The sequence below is a fragment of the Triturus cristatus genome, chromosome 8 (genome assembly GCF_964204655.1).
Source record: "Triturus cristatus chromosome 8, aTriCri1.1, whole genome shotgun sequence".
NCBI classification, from domain to species: Eukaryota; Metazoa; Chordata; class Amphibia; order Caudata; family Salamandridae; genus Triturus; species Triturus cristatus.
Genome location: NC_140591.1, coordinates 91,965,368 through 91,988,143, shown reverse-complemented (window position 1 = coordinate 91,988,143; position 22,776 = coordinate 91,965,368). Strand labels below are relative to the sequence as shown.

Sequence of the window (22,776 nt, the reverse complement as noted above, 5' to 3'; positions counted from 1 at the left end):
TTGGGGTGAGTTGGGGGGCACGGTTGTCTTGTGTTGCATATATGACAAACGTCTGGAGTTGCCTCAGAAGGGCCGAAACTGATGAGGAAACTGTCTGCCAGAGGTCGAAAGATCCAAAGAGCACGCCATAGCTTGGCTTTCCTTGACGTGCTACGGGACAGAAATTAGTTTTTTCATCAACGCAGAAAAAAATATACCAAAATGCATAGCGATAAGGAATGCCTGCACATCTCCAGAAAAGCCAATGGATCTCATCCACATGTGGAGAAGGAGCAGCAAACTAGTGCCGACTGCTCACCCCAAACAATCATTAGTATCCAGGCCAGCACGAATCATGTATTTCGCTGCATCCTAACCATCTTGAATGATTTGAGCCAAGGAGGCCCTTTTTGGACCACTGGCAAGATCTCACTGGCCATGTCCTATGGGGCAAGCATATAATGGGCTAGTTGGCAACTTGCACTGAACAATCTTAACGTTAGGCTGGCTGAATGGAACAAATGTTTTCCAAACACCTTAATCCTTCTAGACCCTTTGTCGGGAGGTCGTTGTGGGGAAAGAATTAGGATTCAACTTCCTGATGGAAGCTTGGACCTCCAAACTTTCAGGAGTAGGATGCTGTGTACGGAAATCGTGGTCGGCAGGCACTGGTATGTGGTGTCTCGCCACCTGTCTGGTGGGCAAGAGCAAGGTTTAGACCAAGTGTCCATAACATCAGTTAGGACTTCAAAATGGACATAAGGGCTCAGAAAAAGTCAGCCCAGGCTATAGAACTTCACTAAGCACATTTTTAAAAATCTTAACACATGGAAGTTGTAGATCGAAGACTTCAGCAGGATGTCTGATGACTACAGCAAAGCAAGTACTCTCTTCTGTTGGCAGCCCAGGGTTAGAGGGAAGAGGGGGAATCAACCCTGTCTAAGGGAAGTATCAAGCACAATGCTCTTGGTAGTCCATGTATATACTGTCATCATAACTTGGGGGTAAATCATCCACATCATCTCCATTGTTATATCCTGATGCTGGCAAGCTCAGGTCAGAGTTGGAACACAAGCTGGTGGACCAATTAAGGAGGACTTCATGTCAGAGGGAGTGTTTTGTCTGAATCAGACTGTCCAGGAACCAGGTGCGCCACAGTCGAAGCACGTCCGTTGGTGGGGGTGGAGAATGATTCAGTGTGGGTCAACCACTGGAGTCAGCAAAGGTTCTTCCTCTGGCAATGAAGAAGTAACCGGTGAATGTACTGAAGCCAGATTAGAAGTCAGCACAATTATTTATTATTATTATGTGTTCTTATATAGCGCTCAACTTACCCTTGGGCATCTTGGCGCTTGCACTGGGAACCCGTCCTGGTTTTTCCCTGTGAGATAACCCATACTGGGCATCCCCAAGGTGAAAGCCAGGCATCCCGCAGCACAAGAGTCAGTGCAAACCCTGAGGGGAGTTCCAAGGGGGAACATCGGGCTGAAGATGGATCTGCTTGAAGTAATCTGACTGGAGTCCTGAAGGCATCCCAGAAGTAACAGGAAGAGTGCCACAAATATGCAGTATGGACTCTCCAAAGGCCTCAACCTGCTGTAGCATAGTCAAGAGCTCGAGAACTCGGGCTGCATTGGGATAGACTGTGGTATCTGCTCCTCAATTAGAGATCTGGAGTGAAATACAGTGGCACCTTGACACCTTCGCAACTGCTCTTCAGATGGACAAGGGCAAGATGAGATCAAGTTCCACTTTGCCTTCTTGGGTTTTCTCTTCGATTTGGACTTCGACCTCCTGGATGGCCTTGACGGCAAAGAGGGCGTGTTGCAGGCTCAGCCTCAAGAGTGGGAACGGGTCTGCACACTAGAATCGGTAGCATTGGCGTGGCTTCTTTCTGCGACATGAAACTTGGGTTCATGGTCCCGGAATGCCACTTGGTGCATGAAGGTACATTCCTCACAAGACTAGTAGTCGTGCCCAAAGCCCATACACCAGAGGCATACCTTACGCAAGTCGGACACCTGCATCTGTTTACAACAGTCACAGCACAGTTTGAACTCTAGAGTTTTAGGTGGCAACATTGTTACCTTGTACACTGGAATTCACTAAGAAAAATGTGTTAAACAGAGAGAACATAGCTCCAGATCTGTATTTCAAAGAGAGGGAAGAAAGGAACTGATATTGGCATGCAGGAGTGGTGCTTATATGTGGCCCTGCTCGGTCACTTCGGAGGTGGAAAAAAGCATGCATCAAGCAGCACAGCACCACTTAACAGAGTACTGAGAAACTGCTGAGAAGATTTCCTTAGCCAGTCTGGTGCCTGGCGATATTCTAAATGTAAGCAATCTCCGGTTAGAAGTACCCATCAGAATAATTCTTTACTCTGTCCTTTCCATTACAACCTGGATTCAAAATGACACTACAGTCACAATGAAGACAGAAATGCCACTGTTATGATGAAAAGTGTTATTCTACTCATGTTAACAAGCCTCTAGCTATATCAAGTGCCAAAAATAAAATACATTAAGAAATGTAGTCACAAACCCTTGTTGATTGCTTCAGATCCACGTTTGTTTAAATCTTGCTGTCTATGAAATATGGTAGTTGATTCTAAGCTTGGAATGCCTTGAAAAGCCCGAGTAAGGGAGATAAGTTGCTCATCTGTGGACAATGCTTGAAGCTGTAGCCTTGTCTGAAAGTAGAAGATAAATCATAGGGTTACAGATTGTTACCGAGACATCAAATATCAAAATCAGATCTTATCTAATTAGATAAAAATATTCTGGGCAACAAGCTTTAGGTTATAATCCTTTCCACTGTACCGCCTCATGTTCGAGCCTCTTAGACTCATATCATGGAGTATTGTTCTATGAATAATGCAGCTCTTTTATATCACAGACATCGACTGAGGTTATCTAAGGTTAGTATGCACAATAAAAACACCATCTCTCTGCCTTACTGTATATTGCTGAATGTGCAGCTATCACCCATTCTGTTAAAGCACATCCAACCAAATGATTTTTTTTTCCCTTCAGTCTTTTTTTCCTGTAGATCTGTATACACATCTCAGGAATAAAACACTTCCAACAGTTTTACTTTTTAAAGTTAATGAACCACAGTCTAACATTTAGAACATATTAAGTAAGTAACTTAGAATTTAAAATGTAACACCATGATTGGGGGTTCTCTTTAATAAGAATTGCTTTTTACCCAAATTAACACGTTATGCAACATTAGGATAACGAATGGCTGGGGGAAAAATCCTAACGCTCTAATCTATACCTTGCAGTATGCATGAAGTTCTTAGATGACAGTTGATAGTTTACTGTTCTATGTTAGGATTTTAACTTATAAACTGCAAGTAACAAAATGACCTCTCTGACAAAAGTACTATCACGCTAACCTATTTTCATTCTATGCACTTTGGGATCTGCATGGTGCACTTTCTTTGCAGCAGTGGTGAATGATGAAGCTGGCCTTAAAAATTACACGGTCTTAGACAGGAAGCTTGTGTAGTTGGTTCCTTGACCATTATTTTACCCTCGAAAAGGGAATGTGGCACAGTAATTCAGGTCAGAATGTTCCTTTGGGAGTGAGGTCACGGCTGATTTGCAAATTGTTCTTTACTCGAACAAATGAACTAAACAGCCTTGTAACAAAAAGCTAACTGGTGGTTATAAAGTGTTGATTTATGTATTACATCCCTCACTCTGCTTTTCTCAGCCAATCTCCATAAATATGAAAAAGAGGGCAACTCACTCCAATATGTGATAGAAACAGGAATGACTAAGGAAGGGCCAGGTCAGTCAGTCAGTCAGTCACTTACTGGGCACCACTAGATTTCAGTTCACGAGAGAATTAGCCTGAAGACATGAGTCAAGATATTCAGAGCCACTTTAACTTTCTACCAGCAACTTCCATACTACCTTCTACCAGCAAGACGAAACTGGTGTCAGATTACAGATTGTAACACATCAGCAGTTCACTAATATTAATCTCAAATTCACAGTAACGCACAAAAATATTAGTTACTGCTTTGATTTACTTGTAACAAAGTGTCACTCGTTTGGCAGTAGAATGCCACTTGTATACACACTGAAACCACCAAAATGCCACACATAAGTAGTATCACTCATAGTCCTTGAAATGCCACTCAAAAGTACACTGATATTATCCATATGTTACACATAGCAATCTGAATCCTTGCCAGCTATGCCTGAAAGGCTGGGGCCCTCGGCCAGAGCCCACTTTGGCCATGCCTTAAAACGTCTCTGAAGGTTACAAGCATGACCTGTGTTCAGGTGTTTCTGAAAGCACACGTCTGCAGATTGTGTGCCCGCTCTATTAACAAAAGAAATGCAGCAAGTCTACAAGCAGAGGTGTGCTTTCAGAAACACCTGAATGCACGTCATGCTTGCAGTCTTGCTGCCTTTCATTTGTTAATAGGGCACAGCTGCGGGGCAGGTTGTGTGCCCCTTCGTGAAAGTATTCATGTTCATTTCAGCGCACACGGGCGCTGCGATTAACATGATTACTTCCAAAAAGGCACACAATCTGCCTCGCAGCCGTGCCCTTTTAACAAAAGAAAGGCATCAGGAGCCACTTGAGGACAAACTTCGGGTGGTCTCTACCGCCACCAACTACAGAAGGAAGTGACTGTTTTTCACGCCGCACGCATTTTAAAGGCGTCAGCGCGAACGGTCCTCAGCTGCATGTGTGCGCTTCAAGTATTTCTCTGCGCGCTCACAGAGACATCGGTGCGCGGGCACGCAGGCGCACAGGTTAATGGGAACAGTGCTTACCAGTAGGAGTAGTTTTGCAGTTTAAAATTTTCAGGATTCACATGCTGTGAATTATTCAGCCACCTAGTCATTGGGTCTGGAATGCTCTCACTCCTCTTTTTCTCTTGTGTTTATTTGTTTTAATTGCTGGGCATCATCGCCCAGCAAGGTGCCATGTTTGTCCCTCCATGATGTCAGATTTGCGCCCGGAAGGAGGATGTTTGGTATCTGACCCATTGTGGTGTCCTGTGTCCTGTTGTGGAACAAGTCCTTTTCTCTGCACCAAAGGACAAATTTCCTCTAATTTCGGTTTCGCATTTTCTTGTACTTTGTCTTTGAGCATCCTTTGGGATGTCCATGGATCGCTTTTGGAGGTCCAGGTGATCAAACTTTATGCCTTCAGGAGCCAGGCAGCTAGACTCAGACTGCTGGTCTCGGATGGTGGACGCTGCCTCCCTGCATGGACAGTAGGTCAATCAATCAGCAGATCTGTAGAGTGCTACTTGTCACCTGTGAGGGTATGCAGGCGCTGGCAAGGTCCAGTTGATTAGCTGAATAGCCAGGTCTTCAGGGACTTTCAGAACTCTGGAAAAGATGGGGAGGTCCGTAGCTTGTTCCATGTCTTTGCTGCTAGGAAGGAAAAGGAGCAACCACAGCATCTGCTAAGTCGGATGCGGAGGTGAGGGTTAGAGAAAGGGATGCGGAGTGGAGGTGTCTGGTGAACTGATGGATGTTCAGGCAGTGGTTCAAGCGGGTCTGCAGATGCATAGGGCCTTGTATGCAAGGGCAGGAGTTTGAACTGCCATTTTTTCTGTACAGGGAGCCAGTGGAGTTCCCCGAGGTAGGGGGCGATGTGGGTTTGTCTAAGGAGAGCCAGGACAAGTTTGGCTGCGGCATTCAGTAGGGTCTGTAGTCATTGTAGGAGGTGACCTGTGATCCCTGCGTAGAGGGCATTGCCATAATCCAGTCAGCTGGAGATGAGGGCCTGGGAGATGGTGCGTGATGAGCTTTGGGAAAGCTATTAAAATATTGTACAAAGCATGCAGAGGATAAAGACGGAGGAGGAGACAGCGTTGACCTTAGTCGTCATGGTTAGCTTGTTGCCCAGAATGATGCTTAGGTTCCTAGCATGGTCAGTGAGGGTAAGAGTAGGTCAGAGTTCTGAGGGTCATCAGTTTGCATCCCCTGGGATGCTTTAGTTTCGGAAAATCAGTACCACTGTCTTGGCCGTGTTGAGCTTCAAGCAGTTTTCCTTCATCAAGTTGGCAACAACTGTCAAGCAGTTGTGGAAGTTGGTCTTGGTGTATTCTTCGGAGAGGGAGAGGATGAGTTGCATGTCGTCAGCGTAGGATATGATGTTGAGTCCGTGGCTTTTGGCAATGATGACCAGAGATGTCATATAAGAGTTGAAGAGGGTTGGGGTGAGTGAGGATACTTGGGGAACTCCACAGATGATTTCCTTGTGTCCAGAGGTGAAGGTAGACGTTTTGTGTTCTTCCAGTGAGGAAAGAGGTGATCCATCTGAGATCGGCTCCTTAGATGCTTTTGTTGTGCAGCCTTGTGATGTGTGTGGTGGGAGAACATATCGAAGACTGTCAAGAGGTCTAGGATGGTTGAAGATGTGGTGATGGCATAGGTCGGTTGGGGCCCTAAGTGGATCGAGTTCATGATGGATTTGGTGTCCTGTGGGGTGAGCTGACTCCATTCTGTTAGTCGGATGTCTGTGGTGGTAGTGGGGTTGTTGTATTGCTTGAAGAAGTGGCCTTGGGCTGCAGTTTGACGTTTCTGTAAATGTTGGTGATCTTGTCATGGAAGAAGTTTGCAAGGTTGCTGCAGAGTTCCTGTGAGGGAGTAATGTTGTTTGTTGCAGCTGAGGGGTTGGAGAACTCTGAGGATGTTGAAGAGTTCTTTGCTGTTATTGGAACTCGAGTCGATGCGAAAGGCTACGGCCTTTTTCTTTGATTCTCTCAACTGTTGGTGGTGGAGGTTGAGGGCTGTCTTGAAGGCTGTCTTGAAGGCTGTGTTCTTACTGGTGCGCCATATCCTTTCCGGCTGTTTACAATGTCGTTTAGCAGTTCTGAGGTCTTTCATGTACCAGCTAGCCTGCTTGGTGGACCTTCTAGAGGTATTGTTGCTGATGGGAGTGACGCTGTAGGTGCAGTTGGTGATCCAATTGTTGAAGTTTGCGATGTTCTGGTCTAAGTTGTTGGAGGAGATGGGGTTGGTAGTGTTGAGGGCGTTAGTCCATGTGTCCTTTGAGACTTTGCTCCAGCTGCGGTGGGGGGCGTTGGTCAGACTGGTGTGGATAATTTTTCTACACTTCCTTGCACAATCTACACTAGATCTGAGAACCATGTCTGTCTTGCTCACTGAGGAGCAATTACGATCAGTGCCATTTGTGACTATTTGCACTTGTCCATCACTAGAGGTAGGAGAGGAATTGGTGAAAAAGCACGTGCAGATCTCCTTGACCAATCTATCGACAGGGTATTCCAGTGGAAGCAGCGGTTTGGATGCCTGTATGCAAATTCTTGACATTTTTTGTTTTCTGGGGTTGCCAACAGGTCGATTTCTGGAGTGCCCACCTCTGAAAGCGTTTATTCGTTTAGTTAACATTTGTTTTATATGGTTGCTTGCCTAATTAATCTGTCCGCTTCCCAATTTTCTACGCCTGGCAAGTGTTTTTCTATCAAGGTTATCCTTCTCTGAAAGGCCCATCACCAAATCTCCTGGGCTAGTTTTGATAGGACAGGAGACCCTATCCCTCCTAGTTTGTTAAGATAATGCAATTCCAAATGGACAACGCAATCACAATGTTCTGTCTTCCCACCCACCTACATTTGGAAGGCCTTTAGAGCCAGGAAGACTGTATTGAGCTCCAGGACATTTATGTGTTAGATCACTTAAACCTCTGATTTTGAGTTCTCCCATGTGTGTTCCACAGCCTGTGTGGGATGCATCTGTGGTGATGATCATCATTGGAGCTGGCTGTATGAAAGGACTGCCCACTGTTATGTTGTTCAAATCCCATTAGGTCATCTCTTCCTGTACCGTTTGTGCTGCAACCGCTAAATCTTCACAACTCCCATTGACACAGTGCAATGACTATTGATTTTGGATCCATTTCTGAAGTGGTCTCGCTTATAGTCTTGAATGGGGAATCAGTGGGATCCAGGAGACCATCCTGCCTATGATTTTGTCCATGTGGATGTGGAAATAAGCATCCTTAAGGTTTATAGTTGACAGTCTTTTTTCCACAGCCACAAAAGTACAGCCTGGAGTGTTTCTATTTTGAATTTTTCTATTCGTTCAAGAAGTGGAGGTGGAGAATTAGTTTTAAAGAATTGTCCCGTTTTGAAACTAGGAAGTACACAGATTAGGCCCCTAATTCACTTTTGCAGTGGCCACTCTATTGCAAGTTTTCCTAAGAGCTCCTGCACTTTTTGTTGCAGGCATCACCTTTACTCCTTTGAGCGTGTTCTTTTCTTTGGCTTGATCCCCGGTGATATCTTTAAACACTCTATGCAATAGCTGTGTTGGATGATGTTGAGGATCCATTTGACTGATGCAACACTTCTCCACTCCTGTGGGAAGTGGTGTTTGTGGTTGGGTGGCTGGTATGTGGAGTCACTTGTTTGAGGAAAATTCTCCTCTGGAGGGTTGGCCTCTCCCTCTTGCCTTGTCCCAGAAGGATTGGAACTGGGTTGCTTGGATCGGTCACTTCTAAGTTGATGACTGTTGTTGCCCTGTGTGTCCGTGGGCAGGGTGCCTGTGGCAACGCGTTCTGTAAAGTTCCCCTTCCAGTTGGTCTCCTCATGGGGGTGCCACTCTCCATTGGCGACTTCGAAACTGCAGTGCCACTATGGCTTTGACCATGTCTTTATCCTTCTTAAGCTGTTGCAGTGCGCCATCAACACTAAGCCAAACCTTTCTACAATGAAGAAGGTGTTGATGTTCGTCTGCACCTCGCTCTTGAAACCAGACACCAGTAGCTAGGCAAGCCGTTGTCGTGTAGTTCCCACTAATCCATAGGATCTGCGCGTTTGTGAACAACAAACTTTGGGTGAGGTGCTTAGACTGATTCTATGCACCCCATAGTATATGTTGGCATAGAGACCAGCTAGCTCACAGGGCCACCATAATCCCCCCCCTAACCCAAATGTGGAGCGAATGGCTTCTGGCAACCACCGAACATGACAACCTTGACCCCTCAGGGATCGTGGTAACAGATCCAGAACCTTTTTGCTCGGTCCCTCGTGCACTCTTGTTCTTAGAGATTACAGAGAGTACACAATGGGACGTTTTCAATATATTTACTGAACCAAAGTTATTCATGTATAAAATGCATGTGCTGCGATAATCAGTAGACAGAAGCAAATGAAAGTGATTACAAGCACCAAAAGAGTAAATAGCAGATAGCACCATGGTGCTAAGACAGTGTATATATGCATGCATATGATACAAGGTAGTAATAAGTCGTACTCCTACTATGCAATCCCTACTTTGTGTATGCCTAGAGTGTATGTAGGTGTACAGCCAAGAATCCCCCGTGGGATTATCCAACCCCATTGTTATTGTTAACTGGGATTTAGAGAGCGCATAATCACCGACAAGTTTCTTAGCGCTGCAAGAGAGTAGCTAAATCCCGCCAACGGTAGATTGTACATACTCCATGTCAGAGCCTATGATGTACTCAAGACTCTGTAAATAGAAGAGTCTTGAGTCTTTTCCTGAATGGGAGAAGGGCGGGTTCCTTACGTAGACTCTCTGGTAGCTTATTCCAAAGTTGAGGGATCAATACATAGAAGGCTCAGCCACCTTTTTAGGTTGTTTTGAACCGCGGAGAGGCCCGTAGGCCTGCCTCGGACGACCAGAGGGTATGTCCTGGCACGTAGCTCCCTAGGCGCTCCTTAATGTATACTAGGGCCTGACCATGGAGGGCTTTGTGGGCGATGCAGAGGCCCTTGAACCTGGCTCTCTGTTTAATGGGGAGCCAGTGCAACTGCTGCAGTAAAGGTGTTGCATGTGCGCGTCTTGGGAGCCTGAAGATCAATTTAGCTGCGTCGTTTATGGCCACTTGTAGTTAACTTAGCAGCTTTTCAGAATGTCCAATATATAGGGCGTTGCTGCAGTCCAGAAGCGACACAATCACTGCTGACACGAACATCTGCAGCGTCGCAAATGAGGAGGGGTGCCAGTTTCTGCAGTTGTCTCAATAAGCCCACGCAGGTCCTAACCACGGTGGACACTTGGTTCGACATGGTAAGCTTGGCATCTATTTTGATGCCTAGGCTTTTTACGACAGGGACTGGCGTAGGGTTGGTACCCAGCTCTTGTGGCCAAAAGAGGTCAGTCCAAGGGTTGCTTCTGGTTGTAATGACTAAGACCTCTGTTATGTCAGGATTGATTTTAAGCAAGTTGGCTGTCAACCAGTTCACTGTGTACGTGTGTGAGCGTGGACATGGAAGGAGTTGTCAATCTGGGCGATTAGTTGTGTGTCATCTGCGTAGTTGAACACCTGCCAGTCCATACGGGCGATAGCGGTCACAAGTGGCCAGAGATAGATGTTAAAGAGTAGGGGGGACAGCGCCGAACCCTGGGGGACTCTGCAGGTTAAGGCCCGAGGCTGGACACACGGTCTGCCAGTTGGATCCTTTATGTCCCATCTGTCAAGAAGGAAGCAATCCATTGATGTGCCTGCCCACAGATACAAAATCTGAGATCCGAGACAGTATTTGGTCATGAACCCCGCTGTAAGGTCTAGCAGAACTATGTCACACAGCTTTCTGCTGTCGGCCGTGAGTCCGAGCTCGTCCAGCACCGACAGCATCACCAGCTCTGTGCTGTGGTGGGCCCTAAAACCTGCCTACTGCACTTGGAGTAGCTGTTGCTCCTCAATGAAAAGTGATAGGGTTTTGAGGACATGCTGTTCCACTACTTTTGCCAAAAAGGGAAGCTGGCAGATGGGCCTATAGTTCTTAAGACTGGCTGCATCTGCCCCGCCTGTTTTTTTTAACAGGGGGGTGACCCTGGCTTCCTTGAAGTTAGTGGGTACCCTACCCGTCTCAATGATCGATTGATCAGGTCAAGGACCTCCCTCTCTACCCCAGGTAGGGCCATTCTGAACACCTTTGGTGGGCAGGGGTCCGCAGGCAATCCAGACTTGATCCGGTGGGACAAAGAGTCTTGGTCTAACCTCTGAAAGGTGGAGAGGGACTCACCGTGGGCACAAGGCGCTGGTTCCTCCACCAGGGGGTTCTGGTTGGTAGGTGTGTTGTGTATGTCAGTTAAGATATCCCTGAATTTGTGAAGGAAGAAACACTGGAACTTATTGCAGTCTTCCAGGCTCGCAATGGATTTCTGCTCTTGTTTTTGACTAAGTTCCTTTAATATTCTGAAGGTTTCTTGCTGCGTATTATCAGCGTCGGTGATCCTGGCCTCACACTGGCTTTTTTGTATGTGACTAACATGGCTTTGTATTCTACGAGTGCCTTGGGGTCGTATGATTTGCGCCATTGCCTCTAGAGTTGGTGAAGGGTTTGTTTCTTTCCCCTCAGGTCCTCAGTGAACCAAGGGGCCCCTTTGCCCTTATTCCAAGCTCATTCCCTCCGAGCAGATGCCACCTCATCGATGGCCTCTCTCAGCCTGCTAGTGAGGGATTCACTTTCCTGATCAAGGTTCCCCGTCAGGTGCCTCTTAGGGAGGTTTCTGCACAGAGTATTCACTAGGCTGCCTGCCTCAATTTTATTCCACCCTCCCACCACTCTCCATTCCGGGAGTGGCTGTGCGGGCCGCACACTGCTGCACGCCGCACACTGCTGCACGCCGCACACTGCTGCACGCCTCACACGGCTACACGAAACACTGCTGCACGCCGCACACTGCTGCACGCCGCACACTGCAGCACGCCGCACACTGCTTTTATGCGAGTTTATGCTACTGACATTGTAAATGACAATGCCTTTTATTTGTTTTAAAACCAAAACATAAATAAAAGGCATTGTAATTTTACAATGCCAATAGCTCAAACTCTTATAAATGCGAGACCTATTGCATTGCAAATGCTTGTAATTACTTTAGTTTGGCTATTGTGTTTAGAGCTTGATGTGATAGCAGCACATTCCATCTTTATCAGATCTTATCTCCTGCCAATGCCGCTGTAAAATCCTATTGGAGTGTTTTGCTTTCTGTCAGCTGCTAATTCACAGCATACAAGATTGTGACTATTTTAAACTGTTCTGTAATAAGGTATCCTCGTTTTACTTTTCTTCTGTGCTTCTTTCTTTCTTAATTTCTTTCCTTTCTTTTTCTTTCCCATTTTCATTTCTGCTGTCTTTCATTCTTTTTCTTTCCTTCCCTTTCTTTCCTTCTCTCTCCATTTCCACTTTCTTTTTTTCTTGCCTTCTTCCATTCTTGGCTTGTCATTCTGGTCTCTCATTTCCTTCTTTTTTAGTTTTCTGTCTTTTATTTCTTTTTTCCTTCATTCCTTATTTCTTTTTCCTTCATTCCTTCTCTCTTCTTGACTCCTTTTCTTCTTGTGTTCCTTCCATTTTCCTCTGCTTTCTTTCTCTTTTTTCCATTTTCTTTCTGTTCCCCCACTCTTTCCTTTTCCTTCTTTCTATCTTTTTTCTTCCTTCTTTCTCTTTCTTCCTTCTTTCTTGCGATTTCCTTCCTTCGGTCACTTTTTCTTTCTCTCAAAGACCAGAGGCCTGCAGCGAATGCCAGAGTCACTGACTTTAAGTAGTTCCTTCAGTGCTATGGTAATCTGGGTTTTCTTTTAGACCCAAAAAATTTCCCGTAATGAATGCAACCAAGAAGAATTGTCACAGCCCGGTTACTGGATTCATTAGCTTTATTTCTACGCGTTTCAGCTAATTGCCTTTCTAAAAGGCATAGTCTCAAAAGTGCAATGTCCCAGATGAATCACGTGCCCTTTACTTGCCGCACTACAGTATCCATAATGCATTGGTGGAAGCTGCAAATGTTCATAAAATCACAATGATGTTAATCCTTGCTCGCTCACCCCATCCAGATATTCCAGGTAAGTATGGCAACTGCAGGGATTGCTGGAGCACTCATTGCGTTCCTCACTGCCCTTCAATATCGATAAACGCTCGATTCAGTACCTGCCGAGCAAAGGCATCAGCCTCACGAGCAAGGATTAACATTAAAGGTTTGCAAAAAACATGACAAATCAACGCCAGACTGATTAGATTTGCCAATGCCTGTTCTGTATTGCTTCCCAAAAATCCAATGGGAAGAACATGGGAAAACAGCAATTTGGGAGTCTCCCTTTTTCTTGGGTCCGCTTGAAAGATCACCCCGAAACTTTCCAGGAGGAACTGAGGTTGATAGACCTTTTTTTTGTACAGTTATGTGAAGATTTATCAAAAAGGCACCAAAGTTGTTAGCAAAACAAAAAAAATATTCTTCCTATGGAAACTAACCCAAATACAACTCCACAGTGACGACCACCATTGTACAATATTTATACTTAGGAGAGCTTGTTTTTTTAATTTTTTTTATTCCTTGTTTTCTTCTTGACTGCCTGAGGAAGCCAATCCGGCATAACGTGTTGGCTGGCTGTTATGGTAACCTTTTTGAGGATTCAATATTCAAAATAGTTATTTCAAGAAACATTGGAGATCACATTCACTGAACCTTTTTGAATAAATCATACATGCCAACAATTTAACAATAGAAAGAGGGAGATTTTGGGGAGAGGAAAAAATAATAAGGGGACTGTATTTCAACATTGATGTACACTGAGGCAGCCAAAATAAAGACAGGTTTGGCTTTTAAGAAGTATCCCGCCTAAACCTAGTCTTTTGGCATGTGTTCTGAATTTCTAAAGACAACTAAGCTTCAAACAAGGATTGTTTATAAAAAAATATTTCAAACTCTGCAAATACCAACTTCGGAATTAAATTGTACATTTTTGCTTTTGGACAATACAGGATTCACTGCATTAGGATTACCAATTTTGGAATTTTCACGCCTTGATCAACAGCACTACTGGTTAACGATTAACAATGATTTATTCTTTCATTTTTGAGATATTTTTATTGAAATAACTATGTAATGACACCGCTACAACTTTGAGATTGGTATTAAGCCTGCTTCCTCCAAATTTTGCATGTCTCTGAACTGAAGCTCAAACACTATTACGCTAAACGTTAAAGTCTCTAATCACTGCCATCTGGAGTCCATTATCTCCAGAGAAATTTGGTTTGATCAATATATATTAGAAAGAACCGAAATACAGTAAAATATGCACATCATTAGTACATTTTAGTAAATCTTTTTAAAACAAACATTAGAAACGCAATAGCTGTCCAGTTCATGGGGGATGTTGGAGGGTGAACATTATAAAAGCATAGCCATCCTTCTGATTTTAGTAGAGATATTATTCTATGGATCTTTTGGTCCAAGACCAGCCTAAATAGACGTATATTTTACCCACCACTGATAAAATGACAACGCTTACTATAGCTTTATAGCCCGCTGTAGTGGGCTATCCCAGCCATTAAAGGCACACTCAAGCGCTAAAGGCCTGAGCGGAAGGCGAGGGCCTTTAACAAGGTAGCGGGCCTTAAATGGCTGATATAGCCCAGCTACGGCGGGCTACAAAGCTGTTAGAACATTCCGCTCCAACAGGGCAGATTGTTCTAATTAAGAACACAAAGGCCTCACAGAGCCTGAGGGGGACAGAATCCCCTCGGGCTTCATGAAGCCTTCATTCACAGATGCTGCTGTGAATGTTGTACAGCTAACAGCCGAGCACAGGGCAACTGCTGTTAGCTTTTGAACATTCACAACAAGAGGTTTGAAAAGGGGCTAACGTCAGTTCCTTGTTCTCCCGGCTTGGCTGAACAGCTTTTTGTATTTCAGCCAAGCCAGGGCGCCCCAGGAGATGAGCAGCGTTCCTCCTCCCTCCTTCAGAACATCGAGTGACTCTGAGCTAGAGAGGAGGGAGGGGGAAGGCTCTAGTGTGCCCTGCAGCAAAGCCTCTGCCTTTCACTTTCCCCTGCCCACTCCATGTAATGTGGAGAGGCAGGGAATGAAAAAGGCAGATGCTGTGTGTTGAAATGTTGAGTGCAGCCGGCCTATACCAGTCCATATAGGCCACTGCGGCTCCATTGTCTTTAATGGAGCTCTCAACATTCCAAGGTTCTAATCTAGCCTTATAGCCTGCCGTACCTGGGCTATACCGGCCATTAAACACCCGCTCCAGCGAGCGGGCCTTTAATGGCTGGTGCCAGTATAGTCCATCTATGGCAAGCTATAAGCCTATTACAACATTCCACCACTAGAGGGCAGAATGTTCTAACAAATAAAACGAAGGCTTCAGTGAGCCCTAAGGAATTTAAATCCCCTCAGGCTCACTGAGGCCTTTGTTCACAACACCACCTGTGAACCACAAACATTGGAATGTTGGAGCTCCGGGCTTTTACCGGTCATTAGAATCTAATTATTAATCTACACAGATTACCAAGCACAAGTAACCAGAGTGTGGTATGAAAGGATACCTTAATGTAGTATAATGATGCTAAAAACCCACCAAATTTGGGTACCATCTAAGGTTCCTCGGAAATGGAAGCAGAGACAGGGTAGGTCTGCCTGCAGACGCTGCACCACATCCCTTACACTAATTAGCATTTGCTCTTTCTTCACTTGAGGTGACTTACCGATATCCAAATTGGGTTGATATTTAGCATCATTATACTACAATAATGTATCCATTCATACCACACTTTCTTTACCTGTGATTGGCAATCCCTGGGAACACACAATTCCAACCACTGTGTAGATTAGGGAACCTTGGTTCTAAATAATTGCCAGATCATTAGGGATTTAAATTGTCAGGAAACAAGTTGACCCACGGAGCTATAAAAGATTATTGTCTCTTCTGATAGCCACCACCATTTTATTTAGGCAAGTGGACTCACTTATTGAAACTCTCTTGTGGACAACTTAGTCGATTGTAACACTCACTTTGTTTGCACATACACCATTTATACCAATCTACACCAAAAGCTCCACACCCACACTTCACAGATGGCATTTTACTCAAAAGATGTCCGGCAAAGAGCCCCCTTGTCGATGCCCGCTCGGGCATTGTAGCACCGGCACGGCGAGGAGCATACCCTATGAAGAAGCAGGATACCTTTCTGTTACTATTTCTATTGAGGGGTATACTTTCCCAAGTTGAATGTCCAGGATAACTAGTGCCTTGTAACTGGGTGGATGGGCAACTTTTGGATATGCAGAAATGCAGTATTAACCTAGCTAAACGAGAAGGCTAATGCAAGTGGTTTTAGAGGTGCACTCCTCTTAGTCTAATGGAGCCTTGACGAGCCAGTCATTTAAGTATGGATACACCTGGTGTCCCTGTTGGGTAGGAAAACGGTTAAAAATGTAGTCGGCTGATTTCAGCCCAACACTACATGCTTTGAATTGGTACTGTTGTCTGCCACTGCAAAGTGGAGATATTGTACTTGGACACAGACGTATGTGTTGTGAAGATCCAGGGAGAAGTACTTCCTGAATCATCGCAAGGACTACTTGCAGGCTAACCATTCAAAAGGATGAATTCTTCAAGAAATTCTTTAGCTCTCAAAGGCCCAGTACTGGTTTGCATTCCCCTGATTTTTTCTTGACCTGAAAAAAACAGGAATAGAAACTCAGATTTATTGTGGATTGATGTACTTTTTTGACTTCTCCTTTTCGAAGGACAAATTTCCTGTTTGCAGCTCTCACAAGTGCAGATGGTACTCCTAACTGGGTAAATGGTTGCGAGTCTTTGCGCGAGTTCCAGGATGTGGTCACAGTGCACTATATAGAGCAGCCACAAATCTGTAGGTATTTTTTTCCAAGCAAGAAAAAAACTGACATTCTGCACCTAGATCAATATAGTAGGTTCAGTGGGGGAAAGAGTGCTCCTTTCTACTTCCTAATGACTTCTAGAAGTCTTAGGATTGACATTCCCGGTGGAGTAACCTTGATCGTATTCACTCTGTCTATAAGTTTTAAAACACTCATACCGGTGTAAGCCTCTCCTGTAGGTCAAGGAACGACTGTAGCTGTAAAAAGAAGCAGTTACTCTGAACTGTAAGGACCCCAGCAAATGGGTTGTGCCAATCTTTATACTCTACAACAGATACTCAACATGCTTAACAACAGTGGCAGCGGTGTCTGTTGATCTTTGAAAGTGGTAGAGAGTAATACAGGCCAGGAGTTTACCCCATTTTTTTCACAATTTGACTCACTCATACTCACTTCCTCTCTCATCTGCTCTCTTCTCCCTCACTCACGTTCTCACACGTACTCAGTCTCAATCCCATTCACTGTTATACAAACACAAACTTACTCATACTCACTGGTTCTCATTCTCACTAACTTGCACACACTCACTGACTCTGGGCTCTAGTTTAACTGCACCTGCTGCACCATTGATAGCTCCACTCCTGACTCACGTCCACAACCTCCAATCAATCAGTCGTTCTAATACACTCAGACTTCTTCACTCACTCCTTCATACTCACTTTCACTTATTCATACATACACTCAAACTCAGATTCTCTCCCTCTCTCATTGACACCCTCAAACACACACACTTTCACTCAATCCCATTTACTCTGAATCACTCACATACATAGAGAAATAACATCTTTCTTTAATTTTTTTTACTTACCTTGCTAACTTAGCCGGCAGCTCGGAGGCTCCATGGTAGCAGCAGAGCAGGAATCTGGCACTGATCATTGGAATCATCAAGACATGCTTCCCAACAAGGAGCCAGAGAGAGCAGCAAGGCCAGGTTTCAAATAGGAAGACCCGCCTTAATCCTTCTTCTAGATTCTTGATAGGACTGGAAGCACATCCCTACAGAAAGCTGGGATAGTGCTGGGGAACCTGCACCTGCTGTGTGGTGTTTCATTGGCTTCAGGGATTCACTGAAGTGTGGCCTAAGTGGTACACTTTAGCAAATATACTGTGCTGCCTGACACATTTATAGTAGGTCTGCTAAATAAAATGCATTGTGCCTTTGTGAGGGGATCATACTTGAACTACACCCCTCAACATGCATCATCCAGGTAAAGAGTGTTTTATTTTTAAACAACACTCTGTAGCTGGATCATGCCTCAGCCCCCTCATGCCCCCTCCTCCTGTCAACTGGAGACTAGCTAAAGAGGGCTGATGGAGCAAGGTTTCGTACTTAAAGAAACTTGCTTGTATGCAATCCTCTCAAATAACAAGTAACCACGTAACCAACACGTTTTGTAAATACTAACATTGCATTATACACAACATACAGTATCCAGGGGAAGCTTTCCTATGTGTATTACTAACAAGTAACCTGAATGTCTTAAAATGGCCGCCAAAAACGCAGGAACTTCATTGCGCATGCGTCTACTGCATCTACGTAGTATGAAGAATTCTGTCGCTTGGTGGGAAAACTTTGCAGCTGTGCAATAGCACTAAATATGGCCGCTTGAAACTCACATGTTAACGCATATGCTACTGCTTGAACTAAAACTCGAAAGTTCTATTAAACACTAATGCAAAAGATTTAAATAAGTAAATGGGGATAGAGTAGAGATAAGTGGTATACAGTGAAATCGTTTATTGTCGCATTCTAACGTGTCTTTTTCTGACTTTATTATTAGTTCACGTTTGGGACTCAGAGGGTGACTGAAATTCCTACCTCACATGACCCGTGCGCGTGCGCATAGAAACTTGCCGGAAACTGGGATGACATACTTGAAACACAGCCAAGGCCACACTAGCCGAAGAAGCCTGGGAACATAAACCCCTGAACTGGACGAACGCAACAATTTTGAATAAATTGTATAATTTGTAATGATCATAATGTGAAAAGCGGGTGGGAATAAAGCTATGGGAAAGTAAATTAAGGGGCGGAAACATAGAACAATAGTCCACAGTAAAATTATTACTTTTAATATGGTGTGATGAACTCACCTCCTCGCCCTGGCCAATCAGAATATGGGAAAACACAAAAATTGCAATTTGGGTGGAGGTACACGAATAAAGAATAGTAAAATTGAGGTAAGTTATCTAGAGGCTTTGTCAGACTTGTCAGATCCACCATTCCGACTGGTCAACGACCCAACGCGTATGTTGCTACTCTGTCTGAGACGCTGTCTCAAACCCGGCTGCTGCCAGAAACTCTGCTCGAGAAATTGAGATACTGATCGCTAATCTAAGCATCTAGAAGGGGATTTCGGAAGAGGGACACCCAAGGAGAGTAGTATCAGAGAGGGGTGTGATGCTGGGGTTGCACTTAGAAGAGGTCACCTTCCCAATCCGAATCTGTCCAGTCCTCTGTCTGTATCCTGTCCTGGCAGATTCTATCTGGCTTATCTACAAAGAGTTGGGTTCATCTGTCACCTTAGGTAAACATACATCTGCGAAACTGTCATTATACCTGCTCTCTCTCGCTCTTTCCTTTTTCAGGTACCGTCTTCATTGATCATTATTATGACTTTAGTTTATTTGACTTTAATTTGCCTCTTGAAAGAATGTGTTTAAGCTATAATTGATTCTGACTCACAAAATTATTAATTTAGATAAAGGTTTTCCAAACTTTTTGAGGTTGTGGTTATTTCAAGTATAAGATAAATGTCATTTTCTACCTTAAACTACCTCAGAAACCAGATTCATCGAGAAAGGAATTATTAAGGAAATCAAATTGGTAAGACTTGGTAAAGGTGAAACAAAATTGCAGGTGAATCTCAAAAATTGATTTCAGCGGGGTTTGCTAGCTCATTTGTGTGAATGATTTGGGCTCAGGTGAGTATTTAGGTATATGTGTGTTTAACCTGAGCTGGTGACCCGCGCTCTATCGGGGCTGGCCTTTGCACTAGCAGTGTTCATGAAAACAACAGGAAACTCATTCAAAAATGCACAGGGGGATTACAGGACACGGGGGGGCTGCACTCTGAAGCCCCGGAAAAAAAGACAGTGCTGCTTGCCAAAAAAAGGTCTGGCTGTCAAACTAAATCAGGTGTGAAAGTCGAAGGGCAAACCCAGAGTATAAGCTTGCACTCTGGCACAAAATGCAGTGGACCTAAGCCAACGTGGTTCGACTGTCGAAAGGCATATCTAGGATACTGGCTTGTACTTTGGGACGAAATGTAGTGGACCTGAGGAAACCTCGTCTTTTTGGCAAAAAACAGCATGACACTTCCATTGCTACATCAATGAGGGAGGCTGATGCATTACCCCTTCCTTTTACAGCAGCCTTAGACTCGGCCTTCCTAGTCTCAGGTACCAGATTAATGAGCAGTAAATACCAAGCCACATTTGGTGGTCAGATCACCTAGAATGGCCAAGTCATTTCCCACTTTGCCCATGTCACCGCTATAGAACGGATTATGCCAAGATGATCAATGAACCTCCCATCAATATACAGAGGGTCTGCTGCAATAATAATATCTGGCTTGGAGTGTCCAGTTAAACATGCCGGTGCAGAATGTGGCGCTCTGCATTGTTTCTCAAGGTGTTCTACCACTGCTTGTACTGTAGTCGACACCTGTATGAGTTTGAGACCTTCCTTCCACACTAAATCCAGTACATGGATCGATTTGGTAATCTTTCTGGGCGGTTCTATAAAGTCATATAATAAGAGCAGCTGCTCCAGAGATGACAATAGGAAGGTCAAAGTTTTTGGCTGCTAACTTTGGTAAGCCATCGAAAAGAGCAATGTCGTCTGGCAGAGTCTGAGGAGGAGTCTTGTCACCTTCTTTAAGCAAAATGTAGTTATTTTGTTCTTCCTCACCTTTGTTTCCACCATCCTTCCTCCTGTCCTCCTTCCATCACTCCACCCTCCTCTTTATCCAACCATAAATCTTGATCTGACTTTGAAAATCTTTGCTCTCTCTATATCCCTAGGCTTTGGTGTGAGAGGAGGAGCCAGGCTTGATGTAGAGGGGCATAGTGAAGGCCTTGAAACAGGCAGCTGTGGCTGGTGGTGGTGAAAGAGGAGGAGGCAGTGATGGTGGATGTAGTGGCACAGGAAATCCTGGTGTAGGACAGAGCTGCAGCTGTTATGGAATCAGCTTTTGGAGAGTCTGTATTATCTACTGCAACTTCGATATGCAGTACCTGCATTATCGGAATATACTGTAGTGATTACTTTGTTCAGTACGGAGGATCCTAACTTCTTGGACGACATTCAGACATGAAAATATCTGTTCTTTGACAGAATCCTCCAGCTCAGAATTTCACCTTCAGGGGCAAATGAGAAAAAGCTTGTGTTGGAAAACGCATTTGAATCGTCAATGGGGTAGTCATCGAGGAGGATGCTACCAGAAAAGTCCTCTATTGGCTCATCCTCAACGATGTGGTTGATGTGGCCGCTGACGATATGGTGATCATCAAAAGTCTGACCATTGATGGTACCATTGTCATCTGGAGTTTTGTCGATGAGAGGATGTTGCATGATGACTTTGATGGTGAGGTGGTCTTCAACAATTGAAACTTTAACAGGACATCAAAAAAGATGGATTTTCATGTCTCTTTCTGTGTAGACCGATCCGTTCCTTTTTTTGATGCAGTCTATGAGGACATTTCGGACTTCTATTTGGAGGAGGTGGCTGCAGGTGCTTTATCAGTAAACTCAAGTTGAGGAAACTCCACATGCGGTCTTTCTTGCACCATCTTTGTGTGATTGGAGTGGCACCATTCACAGAACTAGGACGGTGGCATTCCTTTTCTCTGGAAGATAAAGGCCAAATCTCCTTCTCAGGCGTTAAACATCTTGGAAGGAAAAGTCTTATAGATGTTGAAGGACAACACTTTATGAGATGGATAAAGGCAATAAATGTATTCGCATTGCAAGTCATCTATAAAAGTAATTTTTCCTTTTCTGTCATAGTGGCAGTTGACACTTGGAAAAGTCGACCTGGGCCCGAAAGGGGAAAACATTTCACGAAACCTACAAAAACAGCTCTCAGTTTGTAAAAGCTAAAGTTGAAGCTGGCTGAAGTCAAGGAAAGCAAAATAGAGGTCAGGATGTAGGCAAAATAAGGTCAAATACAGGTGAGAAAAGAGCTCTTCTCAGGGACTCCCTCTTACACGACATATAGTAGAAATACGAACTATATGGCCGCGGGGGGCACTTCCATTTCACTGGCTGATGTTTGGGTTCTTTCAAATTAGGTGAACAGTTACAAAATCAACACTGTTGTTGGACACATAGCCATTTTAACACTGTTTACTGATACTTGGTAACCAAAATTCCCATGCTGCTGACAGGTAATGATTCCAGCATGTGAATCTACGAGATATCTAATGCAGGAGAACTGAAGGTTCAGAGCAAGGCACTGGTACCACTTCTGTACTATGTCATCTTTATGTTCAGTCACCCAACCCAGTGAGACACCCGGAGACATATAGGGTGCCCTACCGGGACTGTGTGTGCTTGGTAAGCAAGATATGCAGTCCCGGCCAGTGGATTGTATATTAAAATAAAAAAAATCTAGAGAGAGAAAAGTCACATAACGTCATGTAGCAAAATGTAACGTCCGGACAAGCAACCAAGGGACAATGAGCAATAAAACCAATGTAAAGCACAAACCCTGCCCAAACCAAGGGAGTGCAACACAATACTGTACCTGCTGGAAAGTGTTTTCTTGGCGCAGAGCCATTATTTCTCCTGTTAATGCATCAATCAACATTCGATGGTCATTTAGCTCTTCTTCAAGACGTTTCCGGTCTTCTAGCTCCCTCTTCAGATGCATTTCGCCCTGGCAACAGAATCACATGTGCCTATTTATTTGTGATTTACATGTATTAGTTTGCATGATTGAGTAGCCATCACAGGAGAGGATGGAAGGGAGATATGAAGCATAGTAAAGATGAGAGCACCACACGATTACAAACAAATCATAAACCTTAGCTTCAATCAATTACAGAACAACTTCCATCGTTAATCTGAACACACACAGAGTTCATAGTTTCTTCAAAAAGTAGACTACAGCAAGCAGATAATGTC

At 44.4% G+C, this 22,776-nt stretch overlaps 1 protein-coding gene across 3 annotated transcripts in view; it reads right to left on the bottom strand.

The window, feature by feature from the left end:
- Nucleotides 1–22,776, bottom strand: part of SPICE1 (spindle and centriole associated protein 1) — a 613,595-nt gene that overhangs the window by 225,242 nt on the left and 365,577 nt on the right. For all 3 annotated transcript variants that reach the window (XM_085621094.1, XM_085621096.1, XM_085621095.1), the window contains 2 exons: nt 22,397–22,528; nt 2,524–2,671 (listed from right to left, as the gene is read on the bottom strand). In XM_085621094.1, coding sequence (XP_085477220.1) covers nt 2,524–2,671; nt 22,397–22,528 — 280 coding nt within the window. The remainder of the gene's footprint in view (nt 1–2,523; nt 2,672–22,396; nt 22,529–22,776) is intronic.